This window comes from Phocoena sinus, chromosome 11 (genome assembly GCF_008692025.1).
Source record: "Phocoena sinus isolate mPhoSin1 chromosome 11, mPhoSin1.pri, whole genome shotgun sequence".
Lineage (NCBI taxonomy): Eukaryota > Metazoa > Chordata > Mammalia > Artiodactyla > Phocoenidae > Phocoena > Phocoena sinus.
Window position 1 is genome coordinate 17,724,065 of NC_045773.1, and position 12,834 is coordinate 17,736,898.

General features: G+C 42.9%; 1 protein-coding gene across 4 annotated transcripts in view; it reads right to left on the reverse strand.

The window, feature by feature from the left end:
- The window catches only part of PPP4R2 (protein phosphatase 4 regulatory subunit 2), a 53,476-nt gene extending 43,439 nt beyond the window's left edge, over positions 1-10,037 (reverse strand). Inside the window, exons 1-2 of one of the 4 annotated variants that reach the window (XM_032648660.1) lie at positions 9,754-10,037; positions 8,688-8,769 (exon numbers count right to left, since the gene is read on the reverse strand). In XM_032648660.1, coding sequence (XP_032504551.1) covers positions 8,688-8,769; positions 9,754-9,787 — 116 coding nt within the window. In that variant the 5' untranslated portion in view covers positions 9,788-10,037. The remainder of the gene's footprint in view (positions 1-8,687; positions 8,770-9,753) is intronic. The other 3 variants (XM_032648662.1, XM_032648661.1, XM_032648663.1) reach the window with 3 other exon arrangements.
- Positions 10,038-12,834: the final 2,797 nt, after the last annotated feature.

A 12,834-nucleotide genomic window follows, 5' to 3' on the forward strand; every position in this document is an offset into this window, starting at 1 on the left:
AGAAATGTTCATTGAAAGTTTGCCTTTTAAGAAGAAAAAAACCTGATAACCCAAAACAGAAGTTCTTATGTGAAAATCCTAGTCCCTTAAAGATTTCTGATTCACCACTTTAAAATCAATCAAAGACTCTAACTAGGTAGGAGTACTCACAAGCACCACATACTACAAAAAATAACATTCGGAGAATAAGATTTAAAGAGTCAAAATACTCAAGAGGCTCCACCCCCTGAAGGGAGCCCAGACAAATCATAGGGAGATAGTAAAAGTACAGGTATGCACATCTAAGTCAGACCTGGCTACAGGAAAGAAGGAAACGATAATAGCTGAAGTAAAGTTCTGGCAAGGAAAATGAACAGCTAGCTCAGTCACAAGTATAAAGAAACTTGATGAGATTAGGGAACTCTTGGACCTGAAAACAGATCACTGTTACTCGTCAGTATGTTTTCATTATTAGGATTTCATTTCAGTAAGCTGCAAAAACTTTTAAGTATCAACACTGGTACTAAATACGTGTTATTTTTACTATGAATTTTTATTTTTTATATCACAGTATATAAACAAGGCATCTTTGTTGAATGCCTGCTATTTCACAATAACTCTGCAACCTAAGTGTTGTTATTCATATTTTCAGCTGGGGAACAGAGGAAAAGAGGGCATAGGTGACTAACTTGTTCCATCATGGTCATTCAAGTAGGTTACAATGAAACTTGAATTTTAACCAGGACAGCCTGCTAACCTAGAGTCAAGCAGATTATAAGCAGAGAGACAAGAGATACCTTGACATACACAGCTCCAAGTGTGTCTTCACTCTACAATAAAGCTATCCCCCTCGCGCCCCCGCCAACAAAGTCAAACTGGTAAGTGGTAACAAAAAAGCTCTACTTGAACTACCACATATATGGCACATTTTTTAAAAGCAATGGGTCACTATTACTATTATTTTACATTTTTATTGAGACTTAAATTAGCTCTTATACACTTTACAGTCAATGGTGTACGTTCTCAAAAATATTCAATCTATTTTGGTAGGAATGGAGTTTGGAGGGTGGTTACAAGGAGTGCCAAACCCAGGCAGCCTGATACACGAAAAGGATCGCTGTGGGTGAAACCAGAGAGAACAAAGATGAGCAACTGAACACATATGAAGGCCTAGCAAAAATGAAGATCTAAAACACATTTCTCACATTCATCAGGTATTTTAAAGTACAATGCTTTCACAGGCATATGTATTAAATGAAATAACAGTCAACGTTCTCCCCTTCAACTGTCTATACTCTGTTTTAGTAAGTGATTTAAGTTTTTTTGCTATGATACTGATTTAGGTAGACAGACACAAACATACACACACACTCACTCACTCACCCACCCCCCCAGCCCCCCAATAATAAACTCCCATATCAGAAAGGTAAAAGACCTACAGTCCACAGAACAGAGGGAAACCACTGTAAATCTGGACCATAAATTCCTCATCTTCTTACTAATAAGATGTTCTGAAGCCACATGAAGTTGGTGACAGGCTTCCAGTAATAGTCCATAAGCATTATGAACTCCAATTTATTGGCAGGCACAAAGAGGATCTCTGGATATAGATAAAAAGGCACACATGTAGGTAACACTAAGACAGACACTCTGGGAACCGCTCTGTGGCTCTCATGAGTTAGTGGTAACACTGACTGGTCTCTCTCATCCAAGTGATTCTCAATTTTTTTACTGTCTCCAAACCACTAACCTATGTAACATACTCCCAAGAGATAACATCTTCACCATCAGCAGACATTTAATGACAACCACTGTGCCTGTGCCCCACCCTTTACCACTGTTCCTGCAATACCACCCCTGGTAACTACTGCCACAACACAGACTCCCACAGGCTTCTGAAATGGAAGGAAACTTGGAAATCATCTTTTATAAGCTCCTCATTCAGTACCTGAGGGAAGTGTGGCCCACAGTAATTTAAGGGACTTACTGGAGGAGACTAAAACAGTAGCTATGGGGAGGAGGGAGTTGTCACTATGCACTAGTCACAGCGTTACGCACTCATAAAGTATAAACTCAGTGAGCCCCCATAACATCCCTTGAGATGGATTTGCTTTATTTCCCATATCTTACGATAAGGAAATTAAGGCACAGAGAAGTTGGCCTTGGTGACAGAGTAACTAAGTGGTAGAGCTGGGAATTCAAACCCAGGTCTGTCTTGTGCTCTCGTGACTCTCTAACCAGAGCTCTTTCCACAAGATTAAGTACCTCAGACTTGTTTCATGGGCCAAATGCACTCTATTTATGCCCAACACACAGACAATTCTAACTTTTACCCTCTCCCAAATTTTAGTATCTACAGCTACATATTTTCATTTATTCAAGTCCTCACACAAGCTGAGGCAACCTCATGGTGTAAACCCCATCTCTGAAGTGAGGAAACAAGCCCACAAATTATTTGCCCTAATTCACACAGCTAATTCTGACAAGCTAATTTCAGAATCAAGCCATGCTCCTTCCCAGAATGACGTTACCACACGCTAATTCTCATGAAATTAGAGGACCAGCCAACTACTAGTAAAAACTGGACTGAACATGGGAAATATGAACTCACCTGCACACCAAAAAAGACTGACAATTTGAAGTTAATTCCAGTCAGAAAACAGAGTTGACACATCTAGCTTCCAGTGCATCACGCAGTAGATTTTGTACAGCATATATGACACATCAGATTTACAGGTTTGATGTGATGAAACAAATGAAAACAACTACAATTTTCTTCATGTTCCTATCTTAATCACTGCAGTTACTAAAATATTTAGATACAAAAGGGCAACCATTTAACTAATATCTACTGAAAATCTACTGTGCTTCCTCTGTGTACCACTGTGATAATGGTGCATGATAGGAATTTAGGTGGCACATGGGTAATTCACATTAATATTTTAGTATTTACAGATTTTAAAATGACATAGAAAAATATAACTAATGCAACAAACCACTGGTTTCAGACCTCCTTATTTCTCACAAGACTAAGAGGAAGAAATTAACATGTTGATTATACTTCTGGGGAGGGGTCAAATGAGGGCTTAATCTCTATCTGTAGTATTCTCCCATCTTAAAAAAATCTGAAGAAAAGTAAGCTGACCTCAAAAAGAACATTAAGTAAATAATTGTACAGATGCTACAAGGATGTGGCAAAAAATCCCAAAGGTAGTATGTGAAACTGACATTTTAGAAATAATGTTCAAGCGTTTGATACTATGTTAGACAAAACAAAATTCCCTCCCTAAAGAAAGCCACAGAAGAAGGATCGAACAGTCACATGGACTTAAGGAGATTTTATTTATAATACTGCAGATCTCAGTTGTTGATTACTACTACTTTTTAAGTAACTTTTATTTTCTTAGTAGTATTTCAAAATTGCTGAACACAAAGAGTTTGAAACTGCAGGGAGGGAAAAAAAATAGACTCAATATAAGCATTATCAACACAATAACAACTACTATCTATTGAGTAAATAAATAATGTTAACACTGTTTATGAAGCAGTGTATTTCCGTGTATTATGTACTCATGATATGAGGTACTGTTACTATTCCCTTTTATAGATGAGGAAACTAACTTAACAGAGACTGACTTAAAAAGTTCTCTTACGGACTTCCCTGGTGGCGCAGTGGTTAACAGTCTGCCTGCCAATGCACAGGACATGGGTTCGAGCCCTGGTCCGGGAAGATCCCACATGTCACGGAGCAACTAAGCCCGTGCGCCACAACTACTGAGCCCGCATGCCACAACTACTGAAGCCCGCGCACCTAGAGCCTGTGCTCCGCAGCGAGAGAAGCCACTGCAATGAGAAGCCTGCGCACCACAACGAAGAGTAGCCCTGCTCGCCACAACTAGAGAAAGCCTGCATGCAGCAATGAAGACCCAATGCAGCCAAAAATAAATTTAAAAAAAAAAAAAAAAAAAGAAAAAGTTCTCCTAAATAGTGTAATTCTGAGAGGATGGCAGAGGTGCTACAATTTTTCATCTCTCCAAAACCCCTTATGTCAAACGTAACTAGACAGCAAACCCAAAACCAATAAGCAAAAACATTTACAACAAAATTCCCTGACAAGGTTATCTCACAAACCCCAAAATGTACGTTAATGAGGAAAAACTTATGGTCACATGACCTGTACCATTATCAGAATCTGTACAAGAGAAAACAGAAGTCGTAGTGAACCGGAAGGGCCTACAAATAGGAGAACCACAAAATTGCCAACAGGTGTTCACAAGAAATCATGGCAGGTCAATGTGAGAACAGTAGCTGAAACTGAGATAGGTTTTGCCCACTCACAGTAATAAGTGAAGAGAAAGGACCTCCAGTAAGGGCTGAAAGGGACAAAGTCTTGCTTCATGAGCTCTTGAAAGTGACCCACCAGAGCTCCCATCCAGAGGAGACCCCAAAGACAAAGAGACAACAGAGATGAAGGAAAGACAAGGTCCAAATAAAAGTATTGATAGAACAGAGCCTAGAAATTTCAGAAAGAACATTCCATAGTCTAACGCTTCACAAAAATAATGAGCAAACTCTGTGAAGTTAAGGACAGCTACTCTGAACCATGCCTCCTCCTCAAAGTGCAGAAAAACTATTTTCACATAAAAATGCAGAACAGAAAAATATCAAGGTCAAATCTGATATGAAATTGTTGTAAGAAAAAAGGAGAATAAGGAGCAAAATAACATCCCTCAAGACAGCAAAGGGAAGCTAGAAAGACTTGCTCAGAAACAGATCACAACCTTATACTATTTTCAAAATGAGCTAAACATACTGAGAAAAATGATACAAGTCAGAATTAGAGAAACTCAGAAAATGAAGCAACAGAATACAGCAAAGAATCAGAAAAGAATTACTTCAGGAAATAAAGACTAAACTAAAAAGCACACAAGAACAAATGATCACAACGCAGTAAGAATCCTTCAAAAGAGGAAATTTTGAAAAATCAAAATGGAATTAAATTTAAAATTTCACTTTAAAAGACACTGTTAAGAGAATAAAATGACAAGCCACACAGTGGTAGCAAGTATTTGTAAACCACATTAATAAAGAATTTGTATCCATAACATATAAAGAACTCTCAAAACCCAATAACAAATCAAACAACCCCATTTTCACATTGGCAAAAATGCGAAGAATCAATTTACTAAAGGAGATATACAAACAGCAAATAAATAGATGAAAAGATGCTCAACGTCATTAGGCAAATACAAATTAAAACCACTATACAATAGGCACCTATTAGAATATCTAATGTGAGAAAGATCGACCGTACTGTGTTGTAAAGGATATGGAGAAACTGATCTCAACTCCCATGATACTGGTGGAAAAGCAAATTGGCACAATCACTCAAGAAAACAGTTCAGTAGTTTCTAAAGTTAAACATACATGTACCATATGATCCAACCATTCCACTCCTGGATGGATTTTTACCCAAGAAAAAAAGAATGCATACAAAGACACATACACAAACGTTCACAGTAGCTTTATTTAATAAAGAAAAAACTGGGGCTTCCAGGGTGGCACAGTGGTTAAGAATCCACCTGCCAATGCAGGGGACACAGGTTGGAGCCCTGGTCCAGGAAGATCCCACATGCTGCGGAGCAACTAAGCCCATGTGCCACAACTACTGAGCCTGCGCTCTAGAGCCCACGAGCCACAACTACTGAAGCCCGCGCCTAGAGCCCATGCCCCGCAGCAAGAGAAGCCGCTGTGATGAGAAGTCTGTGCACCTCAATGAAGTCACCCCCACTTGCCGCAACTAGAGAATGCCCGTGCGCAGCAATGAAGACCCAATGCAGCCAAAAATAAATAAATAAAATAAATTTTTTTTTAAAAAACTGGAAATAACTCAAATGCCCATCAACCAGTGAATGAAGCAAGAACTGTAGGATATCCATGTAATGAATACAACTCAGAAATAAAAAGGAATGAATTGTTGATTTCTGAACAACGTGGATCAATCTCAAATTACGCGGAGTAAAAAAAGGCAGACAAAGAATATACTGTATGATTCCATTTATATAAAATTCCAGAACATGCTAACTAATCTACAGTGACAAAAAGCAGATCTTTAGTTGCCTGAGAGGAGGAGAGCACACACAGGGAGGGGAGATTACAAAGGGAACAGAGGAAACTTCTGCCAGTAATGGATATATTCTCCATCTGGAGTGTGGTGTTAGTTTCATGAGTGTAGATGTCAAAATTTACCAAACTATATATTTTTAGTAAACTAAGCTTACTGTTTTCAATAATTGAAGTTTTTTAAAATAAGCATTAAGTAAAGCTATTTTCTAAAAACAGAAATGAGGGAAAAAATCCAGGAATTCTTACCTTAAGAAACTCATCCATCCTAAAACATCAAAGAGATTTGAACTGCTACATTTTAGATTTTCATTCTCGTATTTACAGTCTTAGACAAAGCTCAGTTTAGCCATAAATGATGACAGAAACTGCAAATTTCAGTATCAAAAGTTAAGGCATGGGCTTCCCTGGTGGCACAGTGGTTGAGAGTCTGCCTGCCAATGCAGGGGACACGGGTTCATGCCCCGGTCCGGGAAGATCCCACATGCCGCGGAGCAGCTGGGCCCGTGAGCCAATGGCCGCTGAGCCTGCACGTCCGGAGCCTGTGCTCCGCAAGGGGAGGCCACAACCGTGAGAGGCCCACGTACCGCAAAAAAAAAAAAAAAAAAAAAAAAAAAGTTACGGCATGCCCATATTGATTTAAAAAAACAAAAAACCAACAAAGGCTAAATAAAGCTAAATGTAAAAACACCAGTTGTTTGAATCATAAATTTAAAAATATTTTCCAAACTCCATAAAGAATCTAACACCACCAATCACTTTAATACAAAATACTCTCAGTAAATGTACAAAGACCTAAAGATTTGGGGGGGTTGGAGGCGTGCACAGGGATGGGACAACTGATGACCTTTTTAAGTCCTCTCTCAGGAGAAATAATTGTCCAGAAAAATCAGGTTGCATTTCCCTAGCCACTTAGTGATCCAGTCAAACAGGATATTAAAGAGCTTTCTTGTAGAAACTTTCAACTGTTTATACATTTACAGCCAAAGTATTTTTATCAAAACGGGACGGCAGGGGCTTCCCTGGTGGCGCAGTGGTTTAGAGTCTGCCTGCCGATGCAGGGGACGTGGGTTCGTGATCCGGTCCGGGAAGATCCCACATGCCGCGGAGCGGCTGGGCCCGTGAGCCATGGCCACTGAGCCTGCGCGTCCGGAGCCTGTGCTCCGCGATGGGAGAGGCCACAGCAGTGAGAGGCCCGCGTACCGCACAAAAAAAAAAAAAAAAAAAAAAAAAAAAAAAAAGGGACGGCAGTCTGTACACACCTGGTAAGAGGCGTTAAGTATTTAACTCCAAATAATCTTGTTTATCAAAACTATGAAGTAAAATGCTTTTCCTCTTGATACTGTAGAGAGGTATAAGTTCGGACCAACTAGCAATCAATACAAATACAAATTATTCTGCATCAAGTTTTTAAAATCAAGATGTTCTAAGAGACTATAATTCAGAGGCAAAAATTACCTTTCTTTCCTGAAGGGTTCCATTTTTTAAAAGCACTAAATAGAAATTTAAGATTGAACACATCACAGTCACATTCCTAAGGTGACTGGTAATTTTAATAAGCACCAGGGAGTTTCAGCTCGTCTGCAAGACCATTAAAGAGGGTTTTTTTTTCCCCTTTCTAAAATCAGGCCAGTTATTAGAAGGCTACGCTGCAACCATAAGCAAATCTTGTGAGAAATGAACATTTGCTAATAAAGCCAAAGAAAGTATACATCATTTGCGGAAGCTTACACCCTTTTATTAGGCCTCAAAAAGAATTTTAAAACTAGACATGAAGTAGAGGAGCCAAAAGAAAGCCCACTTTTTAAAACTACCCCCCAAAAAAACCTCTCCCCTTCCTGTTCACTGCCTCCTACACAAAGGCTACAAGGCACCAAATCTGCACTGCTCTCTACAAATAAAGTTAGCCTGAGTGTGAAAACAACTCCTGCCAAACAACTACACACACAACAATGAACTGAAATGTTCCTCTGAAAACAGTGCTAACTTCACAGTATAAGTTTCAGATTCACAGCACTTGCAAACAAGCCTAATAGAATGCTGAGCGTATGTTAACAAGTTAGCTATCCTAGAAAGTTTACAGGACAGTCAAGACTGTAGCATCTGGAATTTGTCAGATAATCACCCAGAGTCCTCAAGAGAATAAATATAAGTGACACTTCAAGCACCCACATATATAAATATGACAACAAAAGGTTGGATACAGGACAATAGTAGAAAATACCACCAATAAAAGAATCTGAAACAGAATCAAAGCCACAAAATTTGGGATATAAGCCTGTTTGTTATGGCCAAAAACAGTCATAATGGAATATGCATTCTTCTTTTTCTCTGGCTCTTGTAGACTAACACATTCTAAATGCGCAAAAGCATAAAGAAAATGTTAACAAAGCTTTAAAATTCGTTACAGAGCACATATGAAGTAAATAAAGCATATACACTTAGTAAATGCTTTAAATTACTGGAGCTTGTGCAGTTTAGACAGATGGAGTATTCACTGCTTCTGAAATACACTTCTGTTCCTTTCCTGAGCAATTCTGAAGGATACACAGATCTATAACAACGATTACATGTTTTCAACTCACATTGTTTCTCCAGTCTTGGCTACATGACAAAGAAACTGATCCAGGACCGGACAAACTTCCTTTTTCCCCCTCTTCTCAAAATCTAGATAAGGGAAGAAAGAAAAGTTATTAGTATTTCTAAAAGTCCACCAACCATTTCCAATGCCTTCTAACAACAAACTTTCCTCTCAGTCCTTCCTCATATTAAGCAGCAATTTTTAAAAAATTTTTTTAATTTAAAAAAGCCTCTCAACGAAATATCCACCTCTTACTCTCCAATTTCAAATGTCACTCTTCACAGGTAACGAGAGCCCTCCTAAAGGGGGCACTCAACTTCGCCAGAAACCAGCCCTAACGCAGCGCTTCTCAAAGTGTGGTCCGGGGGAACACCAGGACCACATTCATCTCAGAGACCGGCTAAAATACAAAAACCCCAGATCCCGACCCCACAGACTGTTTATTTACGTGAAGTTCATAAATCTGCGTTTTAAGAAAACACCAGCTCCCTCTCGTAGCCGTTCCCCAATGATCCTGGGTATCAAAGCCTAATTCTCAGAACGCTGAAATCATGCTCTCCCAAGTTTGAGAACCACGTTCTGAAGCCTGTTGCTTGGAAGGCGACCACCTGAGAATGAGGGCGCGTGGAAAGATGACTTCAGAAGCCCTGAAAAAGGCTCCCTGAGACACTTTTAAGTTGCTTTGCCGCCCCCCCTCCCCCACCCCAAACCTTTCACTTTTTTTCTCCCCGCCGTGGCCCGGCGTGCGGGGGCCTGATGGAGAACGAAGCCGCCTGGGAAGGCGCTGCGGGCCCAAGACCCGTGCCCCGGGAGTGGGAGAGGGGCCGGGGCCCCCGCGAGAGCTTCCCGGCTCCCCTCCCCCAGCCCAGACGCCGGCGGCCGACACAAAGCCCAGAGCAGGGCGGGAGGGAGCTGCCCACGGGGCTCCCCGCCCCCGGGGAAGCGGGAGGGGGATGGGAGCCGGGGAAGCGCGCCCTCCCCCCCCCGCCCGGACCCGCGGAACCACTTGCCCGAAGGGAGATAGGACCTCGGAGGGTGAGAAGGAAGGGAGACGGGGCAGCTACCCCCACCTTTCAGCGCCTCCTGCAGCCTCTCGACGTCCATGGCTTCACGGAGCCCCTCGCAGCCTCCGCCTCCTTCCGCGGATCTCCCGGGGACTGGAAGGCCTCCCCCCACCCCCCCGACGCCCTCCCCCTCCCTTGCACACACTCCGGCACGCAGGCGACCGGGGGGGGCACCGAAGGGAGCCGGGGGAAGCGAGCGAGAGAGCCAGACCGAGACAGCGAGCACCTCCCCGAGCCGCTACCACCAGCCCTCCAACATGGCGCCCGGCACGTCATCGCGCGCACGCTCCCCGCCGCCGTCCTCGCGCCCGCGGCGCGCCCAGACCCGGAACCCGAGAGCGCGTGCGCGGCGAGGCGTGTGGCCCCTGGCAGTCCCCCGCAGACCCGGCTGGGGCGGTAGCCCCGCCTCTCCCCCGGGATGGCCCTAGCTACCTGCGCCGACCTGAAGCGGAGTGGTCTAGGCAGGGGGGTGGGATGCAGACCCCCTGGATGTGAGTCCCTGCCATTTGCTAGCTGTGTGACCTTGAGCAATTTACTGAGCCTCTCTGAGCCTCACTTTCCCCGTCTGTACGGTGAAAGCACTAGTATGGACCACCCTATAAGGTGGCTGCGAAAATCAGGTGAGAGTGTGTACACTTAGTGGTCAGAGTACGCATTTTAAAAGCACTCAGTATTACTAGTAATCGTAGCAAAAATACCTCCTTGCCTCAATCCAAAGCTCGTCGATGACCCACCCTTGAAGAGAAGCAAGGCACACAGCAAAGGGATGAAAAGCTTAGGCAATGGAACCAGCTGGATTTAAAGCCCAACTCAACTGTTTACTCCCTGTCTGACGTACTTAAATTCCGGTAGCCTCAGTTACCTCATCCGCAAAATGGAAGTTTGTAAAACAGCCCTGAGACTTGAGTGAAACGGCGATGATGAAGCACTGAGCGCACAGGGTGCCTGGAACTTAAGCACTCAGTTAATGTGGCTGCTGTTTTTATTATCATTATGATTTTGATTACATTACATAAGCACCCAGGAAGTTACAGAGGGCAGAGACCTCAGAAGTACTCTCCCGCCCTGACATTTTACAAATGGGATAGCTGAGGCACGGAGAGCTAGTCTGGCAGCAGAACCCAGAACATCTGGCAACTAGCTAGTGTGTGGACATCTTTATTATCCTCTCATGTCTGTGAGCTTTTCAAGAAAAAGATACTGCACTGTTCCACCTTCTCTTCTCAAAGCCTAACACAAATCTGTGAAAAGAAGGAAGGGAGAGAGGGAGGAAGGGAGGACAGAAGACTATTTCTTGACTGGTGTTAGAAGGTGCAAATTTGGACACAGCCATCACAAGTGTTGACCCTCTTAAAAGATAGTGGCTCTGACCCTGAACCTGGGTGGCAGATGTAGGCAAACCCCGCCCCCCCCGCAAAAAAATACTTTTCTGGATTTTGCCATCAGAGAACCAGTCCCTAGTATCTTGAGACCCTTTCACTGTTCTAAGCATCCAGCTCAGTTACAAATAGGCTTGCAGGGGATGTATTAGGGTGGCATCATAGTGGGCCAACACTTTCAATGCCCTGGATTTAGTTTATTATGGTCCCTTCCATTCTGAAGGAGCCTACCCTCTACACAGCAAAGCTTAGCCGCCACTCTCTCCGCCACCCAGTACTCTGTTTAAGCAGGTGTCTTCCTGTATGGCCTGTGCAGGACAATACAGTTGCCACTAGCCACGTATGGGTATTTAAATTTAAATTAATTAAAATTAAATAAAATTTAAAATTCAGTTCCTGAGTTTGTCAATGAAATTCAGTTCCTCAGTCACACTAGCCCCATTACATGTGTTCAATAGGCCCACGTGGCTAGTGACTTTTGCACTGAGAGAAGATTCCATGATCGCCAAAAGTTCTTCTGGAACTTTCTGTTAGAGACCGTACCATGCTAATTTCTTCCACCTTGCTCTGTCCCTTTTCATCAGCTGTTCTCCTCACTTGGAGATGCCTCAACTTCCAAAAACTGGATAAGGTCCGTGGAAGGAGACAAAGTACACACAGCAGTGTCAGCCGAAGGGAATCAGGGAAAGTTTCCCTAGAGGAAGTAGAAGCGTTTAAGCTTGAGAGCTGAATTCTGAGAGGAAGGAAGCCAAGTGAAGTGGAGAGGAGACGCTTTCAAAGAGAAAAACCAGGTGCACGGGCGCTGAAATGAGACAGAAGAGCCAGGTAGGTCCAGTCTGGCTTAAGCTGAGAGTGCAAGGGCAGGAGAAGCAAGGGATGAGGCTGAAGAAATATTTTCTTTGGTTCATTTCTTCCTTCTTCCTTAGAATTCTTCTCTAGCCAGCATGCTTCCCAATGTCTGCGATGGCCAGAGCCTCCTATTGGTACTGACTCCCTTAGAGCAAAACAGAATAAAATGTGACGTCCAGCCTCCACGAATGACCCTGAAGATCCTAGCCTTCTGGGGTTCATGCCCCAGTGTAGTCTTCTCCCAGGTGAATCAGGGAGAGCGGGTCCGTGTGAACAATAGCGTGGCGGAAGGGATGGTACTTGACTTCTGAGGCTAGGTCATAAAAGGTGCTGAGGCTTCTGCTCTGGGCGCTTGGATTGTTCTTTCTAGAGGAAGCCAGCTGCCATGTCACAAGAACATCAGAGCAGCCCTGTGGAAACGCCCAAATGGAAAGGATTGATGGCTTTAACGTGGGTCCTCCAGCCCCAGGAAATCCTTCCGATGACTGCAGCCCCAGCTGGCATCTGGACTGCAACCTTATGAGGGATCCCAAGTCAGAGCCACCCATATAAGCTGCACCTCAAGTCCTGACCCACAGAAACTATGAAAGATGACAAATGTTTATAATTGTTCTCAGCTTCTAAATTCTGAGGTAATTTGTTACACAGCACTAGATAAACAATGCACAAAGGAGAATATTAATAGTAACAGCTAATATTAAGTATTCTCTATGTGTCTAGCATTCTTCTAAGCACTGTATAAAAGTATTTAATTTAATCCTTGCAAAAATCCTATAAGTGATATATTTTTTAAAATATTTATTTATTTATTTTTGGCTACATTGGATCTTCCTTGCTGCACGCAGGCTTTCTCCTTTCT